Below are 21,325 nucleotides of genomic sequence, written 5' to 3'. Positions count from 1 at the left end.
AGGGATACTGCCTCAATGGCTGACTCTGCCTGACAACTAATGATGCTGCCTCCATGGCTGACTCTGCCTGGCAACTCGTGATGGTATCTCTGTTCCTGTCCCCCAGCCAATGGGAGCTGTTGGGGGTGGTGCCTGCAGCAGACATTGCCTGCAGCATGTCTGCCTCCATCTCTCCTCTGCAGGCCGCAGTGGGGAGGTTCTTGGGTTGCAGATGGCCCGTGGGCCAGGACTTTGAGACTCCCTGGTCTATATCTTCCCTAATTTTTCATCTTTTTAAATACTTCAGTTTACAGCTTTGTGGGGGCCCTCAGATTCTAACCTCTTTACCCTTATCTTTAATTATGGGAGGCTTTAACTAATTAACCCACCCCAAGATAAGGGTTTACACCTACCTTAATCTCTGAGTTCATGATCAACTACAGTAGAGCGGTTATCAATAGAAGGGGGACTCCACCGTGCTGAACAGAGACTATATCATGCTCTTTCTGTAATAATTACTTTTATTAGCAATGAAACAATCCCCTTACGGTCTCACCAGAATAAAGGGGCATCAGTGGCTTGCAGTCATCCTTTTACTTCACTCCAATCTGGACTAACAGTTGAGGGCTAATCTGGTCCTCAGCAGTACTTGGAGCAGCTCCAACTTGTGCCTCCTGGAACATCCCTAGGGACTCCTCTAGACAAAGGGAATTCCCAGTTGCTCTTTTAGGGATGAGGATCTGGTTTGATATGTTGAGAATTTGGAATACCAATTTAAGCTGGCTCCTACCCTGAGTTATGCTAGTGCACAAGCAGGGGGGATGTGAGCACAGAGAGCCTCTTGCAAACATAAGGCCATTTACTGGTAGGGTGACCAGATGTCCCAATTTTATAGGGACAGTCCAGATATTTGGGGCTTTTTTTTTTAATATGGGCTCCTATTATCTCCCACCCCCGTCCTGATTTTTCACACTTGCTATCTGGTAATCCTATTTTCTGGAGCACTCATGAAAGTTCTAGAGGTGGTCCTGGAGCCATTTCAGAAGAGAAAAACATGGCAGATCCACAAAGCAGTGAATCTTCCAATTTAGCTGGAGCGAACCTGCAATTATTAGATTAGGCATTAAACTGGCAACATTAATGTTGTTTCCATGATACTAACAGTTTGTGCTGGATTTGCTACAAGCAGAGGCTGCTTAAGACAATCTGCTGCCCTAGGCAAACCTTCAGTGTCACCACCACCCCTTCTATCCCTAGAACAGGGGTAGGGGAGCATGCCCTGTGAGACTTTCAGGGCTGGAGGTGCTGGTTTGTCGAGCCTTCTGGTGGTTTTGTTAGTTACGGTAGAAGTGTGGGAGCCAAGCACCAGGTTGCAGTGCTACTCACTCAGGTTTGGCCCAGCCACCCCTCCATTATGACAGAGGGGTATCTGGGCCAAATTTCAGTGAGTGGAGTTGAGACCTGGCACACAGAGTCACGGCGCCACTCAGGTTTGGCCTGGCTGGCCTTGCCAATCTAGGTAGAATCTGCCTCCCTAGGCCTCTGGCTAGTTTGCCCATAGTTAGAGTGGTTCCTGGACAAAAGTAATATAATTTCAAGGCATAATTTTGTTTTGTAGAGATGATCCAGTACTACAACAGTTTGCTGAAGCAAATCAGTGATCATTGGGCATGTCTATATATTATGGTTTGGAGAGATTAAAATAAATGTGAATGAGAGAGGCCTGCCCATGGACGAGACTCATATATATATACAACCAGTCTTCTCACTTAACTCTGGCAAGTGGCATTAATCTTACTCTTCATATTTACTGCACTCTGTACTTACCAGAACATTCTGAAAAGTGATTTCTGAGTGGAAGTAAAAATAATTCCATTTTAAAACAGGAAGATTTACATTTGCATTCTGTCTACTGTCTGGGGGGAAAAACTTGCTACTTTATATCAGGGAACAAAGCAGTAATGAAATGGTATGAATTATCTGTGTTTGTTTGTTATGACTATTTACTTTTTAGGGCTTCAGATAGCTGCTTTTTTTCCCCCTTTCATTTGAATATAGTACTACTGAGTTCAAGTTTAGAAATACATTTTCCCCATGGACAGAAGAGTAATAACTTTTTTAGTGTCATGTCAGATTATACTCTGGGAGTCATGAATTATCACAGCAGTGATAATACAGTGCATTAGGAGGTACAATCATAGGGCTGTCAGAGTGCCTTTTTCTTCTACTGTACATCCTCCTCACGAACTTGTGTGGAATTTAAATTGAGAGCTGATGGCAGAAAAGTCAATCCACCAAGTTAATTTAGGACTTCAAAGTACTTTTCAAGCTATGTTCTGAAGCCCTTGTGACAGGGTAATTTATTGACAGAAACTCCTTGCCACATGTTGCTGTATTTTTCAGTTCCTGGCAGTCTGTGCTGACAGACATGCATCATAACATTCTGTTTTTCAGTTTTATTACTTATACGTCATAAGTGACATCCTGGATCTACTGAAGTCAATAGTTTTGCCACTGACTTTAATAGCGGCAAGATTTTACCATTTATGCACCGAGCTGTATGAGAAGCTGTGTGGAATGAGCAGACAGAAATATCAAGAAAACTTGAGCTCTAATCCCAACTTTACCACTGATTCGGGCAAATCATTTAGGCCCAGATTTTCCAAAGGGACCTCTAATTTTGCATGTCTCAATTTTTGGCTGCCCCGCCCTAGATACCATGGCCTCCTTAATGGGAGCAGCAGGTGTTCACCATCTCTGAAAATCAGGCACAGGGTACCTAAAGTTGGGTGCTCAAAATCTGAGGTACTTGAAATTAGGACACTTTTAAATATGTGCTTTAGGCTCCCTGTCTATAAAATGGGGATAATATTCCCTTACCAGTCTGACGGGGGCTTAAATGTAAAACACAATATTTTTATTGTCTACAGGTATTAAAAAGCCAAGAGAAACCTTTGCCCTAAACTACGTCCCAGGAACACCAATTCTGAGAATAGAGGAATCAGACTTGTTGAAAATTATGTCATACTTGCATCCTAACTTCTCATTCAAGATTGTACTTGTAGATTCAGGCACATTTATCTCTCATTTACACAAAACAAATATGTAACTAAGTATTCCCAGGTGAAAATCATCTCTGGGCATTCATTTAAATATGTCTATACAAAGCAGTCAAGTATTTTCATTTGGAAATTGCCTTAAGCAATTAATTAAGATATGATTCTCTGTATCAGAGACTCCTACCCTCTCCCCCTTTTATATGTCGTGTCTTTAGCCTGCCATCTAAAGGGACTATCTATAAATTATCTGTAAGCTTAGCACAGAAAAAACTGTTATACCATGAAATTGGGGCAAATAAAATAAGGAGACCACTATTTCAAATATAGATGAATATATATCTTTTATGTCTGCTTTTAAGTCAAACTTTTTTTAAAATGGCTAATTCATTTAAATCTTTCTTTTTATACACACAGCATGCCTTTACATTACTCAGCCTTTAATTTGGGCCAAAATGGAATTTGGTATATCAGTATACTTTATCTTTATATTTATGAAATGCACCTGTCATATGTTTTAGGCACATGTACAAAAACACATAATTTACTACAACAAAGTAACAAACACACTCAAAAGACTCCAGCAGTCTCCGCATCATCATCTATTCCGTTTGGATCCCCTTAAGCTGTTCCTTCAAGCAAAAGCCTTTGTATCGGGGGTGATGTTTTGGGGTTCATTCTGGCCAGTAAGGGGTCACTGTCTTGTAACCCTGGGTTTCTTGTGGCTGTGCAGCTTTGGTCCCAAACTCTGATCTAAGCAGCCTGCCAGAAGCCCACAAACCTCATTGTGGCTTTGCCCAACCTGATTACTCCTTGCAGGCTGACCTTAGAACCCTTCCAGCCCTGAATTTTCCCCCAAATCAGCCTACTGTAGGAACAGTCCCTCTCACTAGACCTTCACAGACAAAATGTTAGGTTTGCTGCCTTTACAGAGACAGTAAAACACTCCAACCTGTCAGCTTTCTAGAAGCACCTACTTTACTGAACATACACTGCACTGATGATTTATAATGAAAGCCACATGAGTTTGTTAACAGAAGACCATGGATGAAGTAATACCAAGTAAAAGAGAGAAAAGCAGAGATGGCTACAAGCAAATAAAAATGAAAACACACATCTAAAAGTCTTAAACTTAATCTAGCAAGATGCAAGCTTTGTTCAGGCTGATTTCTCTCAGTCACAGCTGCTTTCCAGCTTTTACTGGCTAGCATGGTCAGGACCCATCATAGAGATCAAATCGCTTAGTTTCTTTGTCTCCTAAGGTAAAAGATAAAGATAGAGTCTCTCTTTGTTCCTTATATTCCCAAAGGCATGTCTTTGTTTTAGGACTTGTCTACACTACAGAGTTTTGGCGATGCAAGTTACACCAATGGACAGCCACTGCCATAATTAAACCACTGTTGCATATCCACACTATGCTCATTGTGTTGGTCCAGCGCATCCACAATAGCAGCTCTTTCATCAACACAGAGAGCAGTGCAATGTGGGTAGCTATCCAGGAACGGCGAACCATGGCCACTGGGAGGCATTGTTGAAACAACCTGAGACGTTGAAATCAGAGAGGTCATGATTAAGTCCTAATGCAGAAGGCCTGGGATGGAAAATGAAAAGGTACAACTGAAGCAGAAGATGGTATGATTTAAGAGGGGTTCTGGGGCTGCTTTGCAATGGTCCAGATACCCCAACAGCCTATATCCCTCATGCACAAGCGCCAGGGCTGGGTGGGCCTTTGTTAGAGGAACAGACCGCTCATATACCTCTTGTTGTTGTTGACAAATTGTAACCTAACTGCACGTACACTACGGGGCAACCTACTGTCCTTTTGACAAACCCCACACCGCTTGAACTCCATAAAAACATGTTTCTCACAGTTATATTCAACTGACATTTTATTTTACAACACGGCCTGTTTTGTTCCCAAAACATGCTCTAACCGTTAGTGTTTTTTCTTAGCAAGATTTTGTAATTTGCTGAACGAAGAAGATGTTCAACATTTCGCATTAAACATTTATCTGTTGGTTTGATTATTTCACCTAAAAAGTTATTTGGGTTCTTGGCCTCTCTTAATTTGTCCACCAATTCTGCCCCTAGAGCTAAATGTTCCTGGGTTAAACAGAGGCACTGCAGCACGTATCCCAACGTGATGATGATATTTAACACAGTCTCCATACACAAACTTGCTAATTTCTTTAATTTTACAGTTCACATCATCTAAAGACCAGTACACACAGTCATGATGCCTCTGACTGGGGGCATCTATGGCGCACCTAGGACAATCCTCATTTTGTTTCTCTCTCAGGCAGTGCTTGATGATTCCATGCACAGCCGCTCTCACAATTGCACGCATCACGGCTTTACAGTTATGAACTTGCTCAGGCTTAATACCGAATTTCTCCCTCAACTTTATATAGTACAGGCCTATAGAATAAGCATCCCCCGCTGTTTTGGCAGTCTGTTGAGCATCTGGTTTGGGGTCTGGGCAAAAACAGATCAGGCCCAATCTGCTCGGCCCTTCGGAGCTGTCGGTGTCCAGAACCTCCAAGTCCTGCAAAGAACCATCACTCAGCTGCTGAAAAATAGACAGTAAGAAATACATGTAAGGCATCTTTGTATTTTTTCATAACGTGATTTTAAAACCTTTTACACCATGTATCAAGAGACCCCTTCTGCATGCAGCTTTTAAAAACAACAAACAAATGAAATAGGTCTCTGTGCAGGCTTGATCCAAAAGGCTCTAGGCAACCGAACATCAGTGACCGGGTCCCTGCCAAACCATTCCTTGAACATTCTTACATACAATGTACCTATGCCTCGTCTCTGTACAGCCCTTTGTTTGATTTGTTTGGGTTCTCCTGGCCAGGGTCCGGAGTCTCAAACAAATCATGGCCCAGTGGTCTGGCCTCATGTTTCTCCATTGCGTCGTTCTTGCGGGTACAGGCATTGTTAGCTAGCTGTGTTGCCCTGCTCCCATGATCCGTCTCAAACACTGTTTGCCACATGGTGTGTTTGTTTCTTTGGGTCCCATAGCAGCGGCCGTATAACATCTCTTCATGAGAGGGTTGACTGCCGGTGTTGGCCAGGGCCTTCTAGGTGCAGCCGTCTTTAATCATCAGACCCGTTTAAATAGAAGCTCCTCCTTACTTAGGGAGGGAAAGCAACGGCTGCCCTAAACTATTGGCTAAGCATATCATGCAGCCTTCTTCAGTTTAGTAGTCGGCACCTATGGTCATCAGTCCTTGTTTAGAGCTTCCTTGTTAAAAATCCAGTCCAGAGAAATGAAGCAGAAAATGAAGACAAAATGGGGATGTCTCAGTTGCCTTTCTATATCCTCTGCCATGTGCATGGAAATTTACTGTCCCAAAGAAAGCCCACAGTCCCTCTTTGTGGAAAGTTACTGGGCCAAGATGGAGTCCAGGTTCACATGAGCATATCACATGTCCTTACATGGCTTGACTCACAAGGGGTGGCCACTGGCCCTTTGAGGTCTGAGGCATCCACAGGCAGACTTACTAGGACAAGTTTCTTCTCTGACCCATTGTTAGAGTGAAGTATCCTTAACTGGCCATCAACACATAACTGTCTAGCCTTGAGGTAAATCCTATCTGGTGGGTGTTACCCAGGAATATAACATATGTATAAAACACAAGTATATAGCCAATATTCGTAACTTTAGATACAAAGATGATACATGGATTTAACCAGAATAATCATATTTGATAGACTGTAACTTTTCCATTGACATTTTACATGATATACTTTGTATAAGAGTTGTTGCAATTGGGTAACAGGGATCATACCAACCAGGTCACAGGAATGGTCACTTGCCCCTCCCCAGATGCCTTGGGGGAGGCACATTCCAGAGGGGGCAGGGGGAAGCTATCCCTGTCCTGTCCTGCCCACCAGCTGTGCTCAGGTATGTGCCTGGATAAGAGTAGCCTGGCTGCCTGAGCTCCCTGGAGTCGCTCTGCCTGCCGCTACTGGTGAGTAAGAAGGGGAGCTTCTTTCTTGCAGTGACAGGGCAAAATGGGAGGCTCAGGGGAGGGAGGAAGGGAGATGCTGCCCCGGACACTGGGGATGATCATCATGGGGGAGGGAGGCAGGGAGGCAGCAGAGGCCAGGGCTGGGAGTCTGGTGTGGGATGGGGCAAGGAAGGAGCCATCAGCCATGTTGGGGAGGCGGAGCAGCAGGGCCAGGGGCTAGTGATGGGGAGGGTGTTTGGGGGAGGCAAAACCCATGGGGGATTTCTGTGGGAGAGAGAGGTTTCTTGGCCTGGGTTCCTCTGGCCATACAATAAGCTGGATGGTAATCCGTGATGTGCTTTTAGTAATGCACAAGATTCCTTTAAAGCCATAAGGGTAGGAAACAGGTATTTTACTTTAAATAAGGCCCTGCTTGAGTTCCAGATGTTGCATGAGTGCAGAATCAGATTCATATATCATGAAAGGAAACCAAACTTCTCCTATGATCTGGGCCAGCCTACTAGTAGCTGGTGAGCACTTAAAACTCCAGTGCATCCTCCAAATCTTTGTTGTGTGTTGATATGAAATTCAAAGTAGGGGGAGTATAGTCTTGTGGTTAAAACACTGGCTTCTCTTTATAAGACCTATATATTATTATTATTTTGGCACAGACTTCCTTTATGCAAGTTGCTTAATTTCTCTCTGCCTTAGTTTCCCTATTTGTAAAATGGGGATATTTCTTAGCTAAGAAGGGCATGTGATGATGAACTTGTCTGTGAAACTTTGGAAGACTGTGCTGTGGAAGGACAAAGTATTTATTAAAATATTAGGGATGAGACTTTAAAGAATGGGTGCTTAAGTTAGGCACATAGGACATTATCTTGCACCACTGAACTCAAGGTTACCACTGCCATTGATCTCAATAGGAACAGGATCAGAGCCCTAAATACTTATTGAGGTTCCTAAGTGGCCCAGTTTTTCACCCATCAGTTTCATTTTTGAAAAATTGGGTCATGTATTTTGGAACCAAACTGGGGAACATATTTAAAGGGGGGGGGAGTCTTGGGCTGTATGTCTGGAGGTTATTGCCTTCTTTGAGGCAACAATTATTGCTCTTTGGGCATTTTAAAAAAATCGGCAACCAATACTTGTAGAACATTTAAGAGCTATTGTCATGCAAGGGTATGGAACTGAGGAACTGATATGCGAGCAATATCAAGGTAACTTGGTGCAAGTTACTCATTCTTCCTTGGCTATGAATATGTTTTGCAAAATTGTTATGAAAATTTACCAGCGGAGGCACAAATTTTACTAACCTGAATTTACAATATTTTAATGAAAGCAATATTTTACTTGCTTGTTTCCCCCCAAAAATGTATTTACCATGCATGTGTGGAGTTTTGCAAGGCAGAATCAAGTCAGACTATGGGAAATGCTTCAGGAATGAGGGCTGATTAAGTTAGCAGTTCCAGAGTTTTGTGACTAATAATGTGGTACTCCCTAAATTAGTAGATTAGGGCCCAATCCTTCAAACATTTCTACACATGTGCAACATTGTTTACACAAGAAGTCTTATTGAAATCAATTAGAGTAGTGATGTGGAATGCAGCTAATGTTGGTACGTTGATTACTTGTGTGAGTACTATTTGCAGTGTTTGTACAATATGGTTTCAATCCGAGGATCCTATTCTGCACTTAATGGAGGAATAAAATCTTTAGCAGAAGCTATGAAGAAGACTCTGCTGTCTTCCTCTTTAACTGCAATATAGCAAGGTTTCTCCTGAGAGAAATAGCTGCTTTGCTTTCATCACTACACTTAAGTGCCCTTACCACAACTCAGTTAAATTGTATAAAGTAGGTACACTATCACATTTTGATCTAATATGTACTTAAACACCCATGTTTTAGCCAAGCTTTATACCAAAGATTTTTTTCACAATTCATGAAGTAATTTCATCTAGTCATATACCTACGGGCATTCTGTATTAACAGGAAAAGGAGCAGAATATTATTGCAGCCAGCTCACAGAAGACCTCCACTCACTGTGCAGCGACAAGGGTTAAAAAGCAAACAAAATGTTAGGATTCATATGGAATGGAGAGTAAAATAATGCCAGTGTATGCCCTCATCTGGAATATTATGTGCAGATCGGATCGGATAAGGATAAAGCAGAAATAGAGGGAGTTCAGGCATGGGTGCTGTGATTTATTTGAGCATAAGCTTTTGTGATACAGACAGATACAGACAGACATCGTCTTCCTCTCCCACCGAATGCATCCGATGAAGTGAGCTGTAGCTTACGAAAGATTATGCTCAAATAAATGTGTTAGTCTCTACGGTGCCACAAGTACTCCTTTTCTTTTTGCGAATACAGACTAACACGGCTGCTACTCTGAAATTAATGGTACAGGGAAGGTAGACTGGGAACCTCTGTTTACCCTGTCTCACACTGTGGGAACAAGGGGATATTAAGTGAAATCGAAAGGCAAATTCAAATCTTGTAAAGGGAATTATATTTTCACACAATGGAAAACTAGCCTGTGGAACTCACCGCGATCTTCACTGAGGCCAGAAACTGAGAAGGAGTCCAAAAACGATTAGACATTTATGGACACTAAGAATATCCAAGTTATAATAGTAATTATACATTAAAAGAAATACTCTGAGGAATTTTGGAAGGGATATAAACCCTTAACATGCTGTAGGGCATAAGCTAACCTACACTATTGGGAAATAGAAGTAAACTTTTCCTGGGGCACCTTACACCATAACTAGGGTTTCTTGAACTTTGTTCTGAAGCATCTGGTACTGGTCACTGTTGATGACAGATTACTGGAGTGGGTTGATCGCTGTTCTGATCCAGTCTGGTAATTTGGCAATTCCTATATTTCTGTGTTCCTGTTATTAGAAGCAAGTGTGACAGATTTTTGGAGTCCATCTAGATTTAAAATTGAGGGTATTCATATATATATTTAAAATAGCCATTAAATTAACCCTATTCAATATGAATTCTCTAGCCAATTTACGCATTAAAAATAAAGGAAAACAAAATAAAAAAATTAAAATCTTAGTAAACTAAGCAGCATCTGTTGTTCATCTTGTTAAACTGCCATCTTCACAATAAATCCTGAGTTGCTCTGTTTATATTACTGAATGCTGGAGGCAGGGTCAGAAAAGGTGGGTAAATATGCATTTATTTTGTGGATTTCTAATAGTGCACTATAGTGCTGCAGTTAATTCTATATTACCAGCTGCCTCATCATTCAGTTTATTTTTACTTTTTCTGCAAATGAAATATTCCTTTTATTACAGGTCAAAAACTCAGGTGTTAACAGGATATTCATAGTTAACAGCAGGCTACATCCTTCTATATAGTTCAAGTGCATTGCTCACTTTGAGCCTTTTAAGGTGTGGGTCCTCAACCTCATTACACACTCACCCCACTAGTATGAAGAAATATAGGCCTATAATGTTTAACTATAGTTTAATGCACTGTTGTGTTCCGTGTATGACAGAGCCATTGAGCTTTCTTATGCTACACAAAATAGTTCTGAGCGCTTGAGTTCTCTTGTGCATCTAGCTATCCCTTTCAATTAACAGGAGAATAGACTGAACATGAGAGTTACTCCAGGCCTGAGTTCAATAGAACCTCCCAGTGTCTTGTTTGATCTCAGGGGCTCTAAAGAATAATTTTCCAGTCCTTGGTGGTGTTCCATGAAAGCATCAGCTTTATTTTGCTCTTGTGATAGCATCTGTTATAGGGGTACAAATATGTGGTAATTGTTCCAACTTAAAAATAAACCATACAAATCCCTCTTCCTACTAACAGCAGGGTATATCTCTGCAGTCATTTTTCCACCAGATGTTCTTTTTAGGTGTTTCTATATCTGAGGGAGAACACAGTTTCCCAAATAGGGAGAGACAGGAATAAATTACTTTTGTGTCCCCTGCTTGTGAATGGACCAGACCATTTGCAGGTGATTCTGGAAACATACTTTCTCCTGGGGTCTTTTTGGAGCACAAACTGATTGATAATGATGTGTCAAGTTTCCAGAATATATGAAAGATCTAAGGTTGGCTGTAGAGTAATATTTCCTGAAAGCTGGGTTGCAAAAGTGCTTACGCTTTTTATTAAGATGGCCACCATCCAAGTCCAGCTTTACCCCAGGCTTATGACAGTCAATCTGGAATTCTGTAGGGGGCCAGGAGTACTGCATTCCTCTCCAGGTGGGCAGAAACATAGGATCACGGCTAAAGGCACGTCAACTTGAAAAATCACATTTCTGTCTGAAAACTTTGTACGAACTAACAAATAGGATTACGAAAACCAAGAGATTAGGGTGTGTGTGTGGGGGGGGGGAAGAGTCTCCTGTATTTTTTTTCAGATTGTTCAGTTTTTTGTCTTGATCACACTTTGTATATAGTCAGTGTCACAGTGTCCCGGTAAGGTCTGTTCAGGCTAAATTTGGACTGTGCTGCAGGCATCATGTATGGGGCAATGCAACACCACCATAACCTTAAAATGGTGCACCTTTACTATCAGCAGGTTTCAGAGTAGCAGCCGTGTTAGTCTGTATCCGCAAAAAGAAAAGCAGGACTTGTGGCACCTTAGAGACTAACAAATGTATTAGAGCATAAGCTTTCGTGAGCTACAGCTCACTTCATCGGATGCATCATCAGAGCAATGAAAGCCAGACCCCCCCCCCCCCCCAGCTTCCTCCCAAGGGAGGGCCCCGCGCGCCAGGGGCGGAGAGGAGAGGGGGACACCGAGCAGCTGCCAGTGCACTTATTGGAAAACCCGGGAGCTGGGCGGGTAGGACGGGGAAGCGCAGCCACCATATCACGACGCCCCTCCCCCCCCGGCGGGCAATACCACGGGGCGGGGGCAGTGACTGGACCCCCCCCCCCCGCGCGGAGGGGGAGTGGCTGGCGGGGCCGGCGCTGAAAGAGGCGGAAGGGGCTGGTCTGCTGGAGCAGAGGTGAACGGGCTTCCGCGGCACGACGCGCCGCCCCTCAGGGCAGGCGCGGCGGCTTGGCGGGGCGCGCCCAGGCGGCGGCGGGGAGGAAACATGGCCCAGGCCCGCGGGAGGACGCGGCCCGTGAGCGAGCTGTGGGGGGTGCTGCTGCCGGCGAAGGGCTTGGAGACGGAGGTACAGGAGGAGCAGGACGACCCGGACCCGGACCCGGACCCGGACCCGCTCTTCTTGGACGCCTCTGAGCTGTGCAGCAGCGGGCGGGTGCTCCGGACTTCCCTGCCCGCCCGCCGAAAGGGTGAGGAGCGGCGCGCCAGGGCAGGGAGACCCTCCCCGCGAGCCCGCCTCCCTCCTGCCTTTCGGGGGGGCGGGACACGGCCCGCCTCGTCCCTCCACCTGCTCCCTCATAGGCGCCTCTGAGGGGGCTGGCAGGGTGGGTTTTGTTGTGTATTTCGGTGACACATTTACCCAACTTTCCGCTGCTCCTCAGTGCCTGGAGTAAGCCAGCGCTGGGGCACTTTCCTTTCCCTCAGCCCAGCGTTTCCCCCCCCCCCAGGAATTGAAATTGGGGGGGGTGTTCAAAAATATGGAGGGGGGTGGGGGAGGACTGATGAGGGGTGAGACCATTAGGGTGAAGGTGGGCTTTATGGCACCATAGTGAAAACTGAAAAAAAAATGTTTCATGGCCATTTTATTAGATTTAACTCATGTTTTTAAAATCATCACACACATTAAAGTTGGCAAAAAGAAAAGGTTTCAGAGTAGCAGCCGTGTTAGTCTGTATTCGCGAAAAGAAAAGCAGGACTTGTGGCACCTTAGAGACTAACAAATTTATTAGAGCGTAAGCTTTCGTGAGCTACAGCTCACTTCATCGGATGCATTTGGTGGAGAAAAAAAAAATTAAAGTTGGCTACACCGCTAGCACCCCCCCTGCGATGCGCTATAGTTACATCCTTCTTGGTTTCTTGTAATTTTGCACAGCTCTGTTAATGAACTTCTGAAATGCAGTGCGTTCATTTTTGGTGGCTTCTCACACGTCTGGTACTTCCAGTCCTTTGTGATAGGCTCTTGATCAGGCAGAAGGTGACTCCTTTCAGAACACAGACTCTATTCAATGAGGAAAAAAGAACGCTCCTCTGTAGCTGTTATGACTGGGAGTAGCAAGAAACAAATTCCTACTTTTTCATCCCAGGAAACAGCACAAAAATTCAGTCGAACCACTTGTGGTGATAAAGAAGTTGAAGTCAAATCTTCATTTGTTTGTCCTATGATATTCCACTCTGCGTTCAAATTCTCTGATCTGTCCTGGCATTGCAGGTAGTGCATCACGCTGTCAGCATTTTATGAGACGGGCATCTGAAAAAGCTGCATAAGGTTGAGTAGAATCCAGAAGTTGCTGTTGTAGAGATGTAAGAATCAATCTGTGTACTTTAGGTTTTAAGCTGGCTTAACAAACACTTCTTGTCCTCTTCATTTAAGGAGTTAATATAAGTGTCCTAATTAGTCAACTTCTGAACTGAAGTCTTTGCTTCTTCCAGTACTTTAATGGATCTCTCCCTGATTGAGCCAAGTGTAGCTTCCATTCCCGAGCACAGATCTACTACTGTTGTAGCAGATGCCTGGATGGCATTGTTTAATCACCCAAGTGATTTCACAGTAGATCTACAAAGAAGAATGGCTATTGTCTTCTCTGAACTTAGTAGCAAAAGTAGTCCACTAGTGTCATCACTTAAAACTCTCCCATCTCGGTAGATACTTTCCAGAGCCAATAATAGTGGTTATAGTAATTTTAAGCCAGCAGCCAAGGATCACTCATGAGAAAGCCACTGGGTTTTCCCAAGTTGGACTAATTTGAACTTCAGTCCCAGTGTATCTTCTATATTTTCCAAAACCTTCAATCCTTTGGGACTCTTGCTTGGAGGAAAAAAAAAAAAGTATAATGAACAGCTGTAGCTCGAAAGCTACGAAAGCTTATGCTCCAAATAAATTTGTTAGTCTCTAAGGTGCCACAAGTACTCCTTTTCTTTTTGCGAATACAGACTAACACGGCTGCTACTCTGAAACCTGACATTAAATTTATAATTTTTTAAATGCCTTTTGAAGATTCTGCAGCTTGTACTAGTTCTAGTTGGAGTAGATGGTCTCTGCAGTGTGTATAGGAGAGATTAGAATTACACTTTTCTCTGAGCAAAACTGGTACTTCATTATGACATTCAGAGAAGTTTGCAGTTCCATCAAATGCACAAGCAGCCATCTCTTTGGGGTTCAATTTACAAGCATTTAACTCTTCTAAGATGTCAGAGATGCAGCCAATGTGTCTTCTATAACCTGAATGTCTAGAAATTCTTCTACTGGCCTACCACTGACATCAAGATAATGTACACAGAGACTTAATACTTGGTCCGTGAAGATCCAGAGTTCAGAGGTGCTTTCACATGAGTTCACCTCTGACCCTGGGAGGGCATGGGGGAGAAGTCATCTTGCTCATTCCTCCAGCCACTCACACCGGCCGCTCACTGTGGCCACTGTTGTTTGTTGTGCCACTGTTCACTCCACCACTCCATTGCCAGTGGCCCTGACACATCACCTGCTACTGCTGCCATTAGCAACTGTGACCTTGACAAGTTGATCTCTTGAGGTTCCACCCAGCTCTCAGTGATTTTCAGTTCTCAGTGGGGGAACCTCACAGTGAGTGCAGGCTGAGCTGTTTCCTCTACAGAAATGCTGTCCTGCAGCAGCTCTAAGCACTTAGAACTGATTATTAGTGATTTCAGCTCTAGTGACCACTTAACAAAACAAAAGATTCTCTATGGAGACTAATAAGCTCTATCTTTAAATAGGAGAGAGGGGCAGGTCAAATAGTGCCTGTGACTCTTAGGCACAACCCACATCACCAAGCAAAACCCATGTCTCCTCCCTTGGGATCTGCCATCCAAACCCCTTGCTTAGTGAGTGCAGTTTAGTTGAGGGTGCTGGGGCTCAAGCAAGTCCTCATTCAGACCTTGCTTACAAATTATAATTTGAAATTATAATTTTGGCCAACATTGCCGAAATGAATGTGCTGACAGTGTCAGGAAAAAACAGCTGTATGAAGCAGCTAGTCTTTGTTCAGGCTTTTCAAACCTATTATACTTTTTCAGGTAGAAGTATTTTATCTTGCCCTGAATATGCTTCTAAAGTGTGTATTAATGTTTCATTTTCAATTTCAATTCAAGTTTCCAACCAAAGACTAAATTAGCAACACTGCTTGTAACTAGTTAACCACTGGGGAAGGGGGAGTGTTGAGGAAATTCAGGGAGGGTATACACCCCCACTGGGGGTGTGTGCTGTAGGGAAATCTCTACCTCAGCCTGCCTCCCTGCCCCCCCACCCCCAAGGCTTACCTGGAACTGGTTTCTCATGGCTCCTTTGCAAGGGCCTGCCCACAGTCCTGTGGCTTGTAAAGCTTTGCTTAGAGTACTGTATAGGAAACAGATGTTTTTAAAACTTGCATTAGCTAACTTTTGAAACCCACTTAACACCTAATATAGACATTGTTTAACACCTTTAAAATCATATTAGCCCATCTGTAGTGGGGTGGTTACCCGCGCCTGCCCTTTGGGGCTTAAAAGCCAGCCCTGGGAGAGAACCAGGGCTGAGGGCAAGAAAAGCTAGGCTGATTGGGGAAATGGCTGCAGCTGGGCCTAAAAAGGGACAGCTAGGCTGAAGCTTAGCCAGTCTCTCTCAGTTCAGAGAGAGAGAAGGGCCTGGCTGTAGGGACCTGAGGGAGTACCTAGATTGGAGCAGGGCTGAGGGGAAAGGCCAGGGGAGCTCTGGCAGGAAACCCCCAAGCTGCAAGGCCTAGATTAGGGCCTGTTAGGTATTGGGGTTGCCAGGGGGCAGCCCATGGGTAGATCGAGGCAGCAGATCCCACCCCACCCTTGCCGGTGATTAGTGGCTGATACACTGCAGTCTGCCCTGGGGAGTGGGACTAAGCGATGACTGGCAGTAGCCAAGACTGAGGTGAGGTGGGGGTAGTGGGTGGGGGTTCCCCAGGGAGGGGAAACCCTCAGGGATTGTTGGGGTTTACTGCCAGGGGGCAGCACCCCAGTGGGAGGTGGCACCAGGTCCTGGGAGGGACTGGGCCCAGTGGTAAGGCAGATCACTAGATGGCAGAGGGTGCTCCGGAGGCTGACATGCTAATTCGCACAGACGAGCAGCAGGAGGCGCCGCTGGGTGAGTCCGCTCCATTACACCATCAGTTTTAAAGGTGGTAAACTGTGTCAATCATAGAATCGTAGGACGGGAAGGGACTTCGAGAGGTCATCTAGTCCAGTGATTCTCAACCAGGGTACGCAGAGGTCTTCCAGGGGGTACATCAACTCATCTAGTTATTTGCCTAGTTTTACAACAGGCTATGTAAAAAACACTACAAATTAAAATTTCTTACAGACAATGACTTGTTTATACTGCTCTATGTACCGACACTGAAATGGCGGCATAATACGGTATTTATAATCCAATTGATTTAATTTATAATTGTATGGTAAAAATGAGAAAGTAAGCAATTTTTCAGTAATAGTGTGCTGTGGCACTTTTGTATTTTGTCTGATTTTTGTAAGCAAGTAGTTTTTTAGTTGGGGTGAAACTTTGAGTGTACAAGACAAATCAAACTTCTGAAAGGGGGACAGTAGTCTGGAAAGGTTGAGAGCCGCTGTTCTAGTCCAGTCCCCTGCACTTATCGCAGGACTAACTATTATCTAGACTATTCCTGGCAGGTGTTTGTCTAACCTGCTCTTAAAAAAAATCTCACAACTTCCCTAGGCAATATATTTCAGTGCTTAACCACCCCAACAGGAAGTTTTTCTTAATGTCCAGCCTAAACCGTGCTTGCTGTGACTTAAGCCCATTGCTTCTTGTCCTATCCTCAGAGGTTAAGGAGAACAGTGTTTCTCCTTGTAACAACCTTTAATGTACTTGAAAACTGTTATCATGTCCCCTCTCAGTCTTCTCTTCTCCAACACTAAACCAACCCAGTTTTTTCAATCTTCCTTCATAGATCATGGTTTCTAGACCTTTAATCATTTTTGTTGTTCTTTAGACTTTCTCTAGTTTGTCCACATCTTTCCTGAAATGTGGTGCCCAGAACTGGGCACACTACTCCTCTTGAGGCCTAATCAGTGTGGAGTAGAGTAGAGAAGAGTTACTTCTCATGTCTTACTTGCAGCACTCTTACTAGTACATCCTATAATTTAGATTTTTTTGCAGCCGTGTTACACTGTTGACTCATATTTGGCTTGTGATCCATTCTGACCACCAAAAAGAAAAGGAGTACTTGTGGCACCTTAGAGACTAACACATTTATTTGAGCATAAGCTTTCGTGAGCTACAGCTCACTTCATCGGATGCATTTGGTGGAAAATACAGTGGGGAGATTTATATACACACACAGAGAACAATGGGTTTTGGAGAGTGATGATAAAACCCATTGTTTCATGTTCTCTGTGTGTGTATATAAATCTCCCCACTGTATTTTCCACTGAATGCATCCGATGAAGTGAGCTGTAGCTCACGAAAGCTTATGCTCAAATAAATGTTAGTCTCTAAGGTGCCACAAGTACTCCTTTTTCTTTTTGTGAATACAGACTAACAAGGCTGCTACTCTGAATTCTGACCACCAGATCCCTTTCCGCAGTACTCCTTCCTAGGCAGTCATTTCCCATTTTGTATGTGTGCAACTGATTGTTCCTTCCTAAGTGGAATACTTTCGTATAGAATCATAGAATATCAGGGTTGGAAGGGACCTCAGGAGATCATCTAGTCCAACCCCCTGCTCAAAGCAGGACCAATCCCCAATTTTTGCCCCAAATGGCCCCCTCAGGGATTGAACTCACAACCCTGGGTTTAGCAAGCTAACTTTGCATTTGTTCTTACTGAATTTTGTCCAGTTTACTTTAGACTGTTTCTTCAGTTTGTCCAGATCACTTTTAATTTTAATCCTATCCTCCAAAGCACTTGTAGCCCCTCCTATCTTGGTATCGTCAGCATATTTTATAAGTTTGCTCTCTATGCCATTATCTAAATCATTGATGAAGATCTTGAACAGAATCAGACCCAGAACTGATCCCTGCAGGACCCTCACTCAATATGCCCTTTCATCTTGACTGTGACCACTGATAAGTACTTAAGCCAGTTACTACTTCTCCTACCATCAGTGGACATGGAGATCAATTGATCACTGTCCTCTTTATAACAGTCCATAACGTATTTGAAGACTGTTATCAGATCCCTCCTTAGTCGTCTTTTCTCAAGATTAAACATGCCCATTTTTTTTAACCTTTCCTCATAGGTCAGATTTTCTAAATCTTTTTATTATTTTTTGTTGCTCTCCTCTGGACTCTCTCCAGTTTGTCCACATCTTTCCTAGTACGTAGTGTCCAGAATTGGACACACTATTCCAGCTGAGGCCTCACCAGTGCTTAAGAGAGCAAGACAATTAATTCCTGTCTCTTACATAATACATTCCTGTTAATACACCCAAGAATATTAGCTTTTTTTTTTTTTTTGCAACTGGATTACATTGTTGATTTATATTCAATTTGTGATCCACTACATCCCAGATTCTTTTTAGCAATACTACCACCTAGCCAGTTATTCTTTATTTTATAGTTTTGCATTTGATTTTTCCTTTCTAAGTGAAGTACCTTGCGCTTGTCTTTATTGAATTTCATCTTCTTGATTTCAGACCAATTCTCCAGTTTCCAAGGTCATTTTGAATTCTAATCCTTTCCTCTAAAATGCTTGCAGTTCCTCTCAGCTTGGTGTCATCTGCAAACTTTATGAGTATACTCTGCTCCATTAGCCAGGTCATTAATGAAAATACTGAATAATAGCAGATCCAAGACTGACCCCCGTGGGACCTCATGAGACGCCCCCCTCCACTCCTGTTTTGACAGTAATCCATTAATAACTACTCTTTAAGTATGGTCTTTTAACCAGTTGTCCACCCACTTTATAGTAACTTAATCTAAACTACGTTTCCCTAATTTGCTTATGAGAATATCATGTGGTATTGGGTCAAAAGCCTTACTAAAAACCAAGATATAACATGTCTACTGCTTCCCCCATCCATTAGGCCAGTAACCGTGTCAAATTAGGAAATGAGATTTGGTGTGACATAATTTGTTCTTGACAAACCCATACTGGCTATTCCTTTTAACCCTATTATTCTCTGCCTGTATAAGTGTGTCTATACTAGGAGACTTTGCCAGCATAATGTTTCTAGTTTTGATAAGGACTAAGTCAAGTTAGAAAATGACCTTTGCCATCTCTGTGGGGCTGAAGAGATAAGGAATTTGTGACTTGTTATGGCAATACTAAGTCATATTTGTTTATTGCTATTTGCTCATCCTGTGAGCTGTTTTGCAGTATGTGAAAATCTCTCACAAATTTTCCCATATAATTTATAAGTACTCCGTTTATAACCAAATTATGGAAAATGTTCCTAATTCCTTCACTTGGCTCATTATTTTATGAGTTATTAAATATTTATCACACTGAAGTGTAGAGTTCAATGGCACCCTGACTTTTTTTTTTTTTTGGTTCCCTGTTAGCTAAAGAGACATAGATGACCACTAGACTAGTCCTTGCCTATTTAAATTATTTTAAAGAAGGAAACTGAATGTCCTGAATGAGCTCCTGGTAGAATCTATGCTTAAAACCATAGACCCCAGTTCTACTCTATTACATCAGTCCGGCTTTATAGAAATTGGCCCACAGTATGATAGGTCTTCAACTTTATCAGCACCCAGGAGCACAGACTTAAATGTTTTCCTGGCTCCTTATATTTTTTTTTCTTCCACATATATGGTTTTTCATTGTCTGTCTGAAACCTCAGATTAGGGTATACATTAGAAGATTTATTAAGACATTAGACTGAAATAACTACCAAACAACAACTACTTCTGTTGTACCCTGAAATTCTGCTGAGCTGCTAGCTAGTCAGTCTGGCCTGGTGTACGTTTAAAAGTTAGGTCAACATAGCTACGTTGGTCAGGGTGTGATAATTGCATCCCTGACCAGTGTAGCTATGCTGACTTACCCCCCAGTGCAGACACAGCTGTGTCAATGAAAGAATGCTTCTGTCAATGTAGCTACCATCCCTTGGGAAGATGGTGAGCATACTCTAGTGGAAAAACCTTTCAGTGTTCCCTATGCCTACTCTATGGGTTTATGCTGGCATAGCTATGGCAGAGTAGCTATGCCAGTATAGTCTCTCTAGGTGGGAATGTCTAATACCTGACCATTGGCTGAGTCTGCCAAGTTTGCTTCTTGTTTTTTTTCCGAACCAGATTATCCAAAAGTTTTGGATTTTCCCTGAGACTTTACAATAATTTAGTTTCTACTGTATTATATTTTAAGTTCCTACTGTTTCAATTGGAATAAAAAAATGTGTAGCTTACTGGCTATATGGAGTATAGCCTGATGTGTATTGCAAAGATAGTGTGTTCAAATCCAATCATGATTGAACTTTTATTACACACTTTGTTCTCACTTGATTTAGTGAGATTATCAATTAATTCTTGTCACTTTTGTAACAAAAATAAACTGTATTCTCGTTCCCTGACCTCTTTCTACTTGTTTGTCTTTCCTTAGATTTCAGAGTAGCAGCCGTGTTAGTCTGTATTCGCAAAAAGAAAAGGAGTACTTGTGGCACCTTAGAGACTAACAAATTTATTAGAGCATAAGCTTTGTCACGAAAGCTTATGCTCTAATAAATTTGTTAATCTCTAAGGTGCCACAAGTACTCCTTTTCTTTTTTCCTTAGATTGTGAGCTTCTCAGAGCTGGGACTGTCTCTGCTTTGAATGTTTGGAAAGTACTACCAGAAACTAATAACAAAGCTTATCATTGTATATAGCTATAATATGGGCAAGGGGTTGTGTCCTTTTATTGCAATCAAAGTGTCCAAGAACTCAATTATTTTTGACAAAATATTGTCATTTTTTTGAAATAATGAAGTTTAAAATTAGTTTTAAGCACATCACCAAAAACATAAAACTCTAATTGATTTGAATAGTGCAAAATCTGACTATTAGTAAGCAGCTTTAACTGCTCATACAAATAATACATACCAGAAAAATTATTTGATGTATTGTTGACTTCAGCCACCTACAGAAACATAAGCATGTTTTTTAAATTGATTGTCTGAGATGTCTTTTTTTTTTTTAAAAAAAAAACTTACTACTGTTAAAAACAATACCTAAGATTATTATAACTAAATTACATCTGAAACATTTTTAAATATTTTTGGTTTGTTTGCTTTTACTTAGTGAATTTGTTTATGCAAAATGCAATAAAGTTTTCAACAAATTGTACTT

At 42.5% G+C, this 21,325-nt stretch overlaps 1 protein-coding gene across 2 annotated transcripts in view; it reads left to right on the top strand.

Annotated features, from left to right (window-relative positions):
• Window positions 1–11,672: 11,672 nt before the first annotated feature.
• Window positions 11,673–21,325, top strand: part of HELB (DNA helicase B) — a 35,915-nt gene continuing 26,262 nt past the window's right edge. Inside the window, exon 1 of one of the 2 annotated variants that reach the window (XM_038382309.2) lies at window positions 11,673–12,265. In XM_038382309.2, the coding sequence (XP_038238237.1) occupies window positions 12,064–12,265 (202 nt within the window). In that variant the 5' untranslated portion in view covers window positions 11,673–12,063. The remainder of the gene's footprint in view (window positions 12,266–21,325) is intronic. The other variant, XR_006274745.1, reaches the window with a different exon arrangement.

Source organism: Dermochelys coriacea, chromosome 1 (assembly GCF_009764565.3).
Source record: "Dermochelys coriacea isolate rDerCor1 chromosome 1, rDerCor1.pri.v4, whole genome shotgun sequence".
Lineage (NCBI taxonomy): Eukaryota > Metazoa > Chordata > Testudines > Dermochelyidae > Dermochelys > Dermochelys coriacea.
This window is presented reverse-complemented; position numbering and strand designations above follow the sequence as displayed.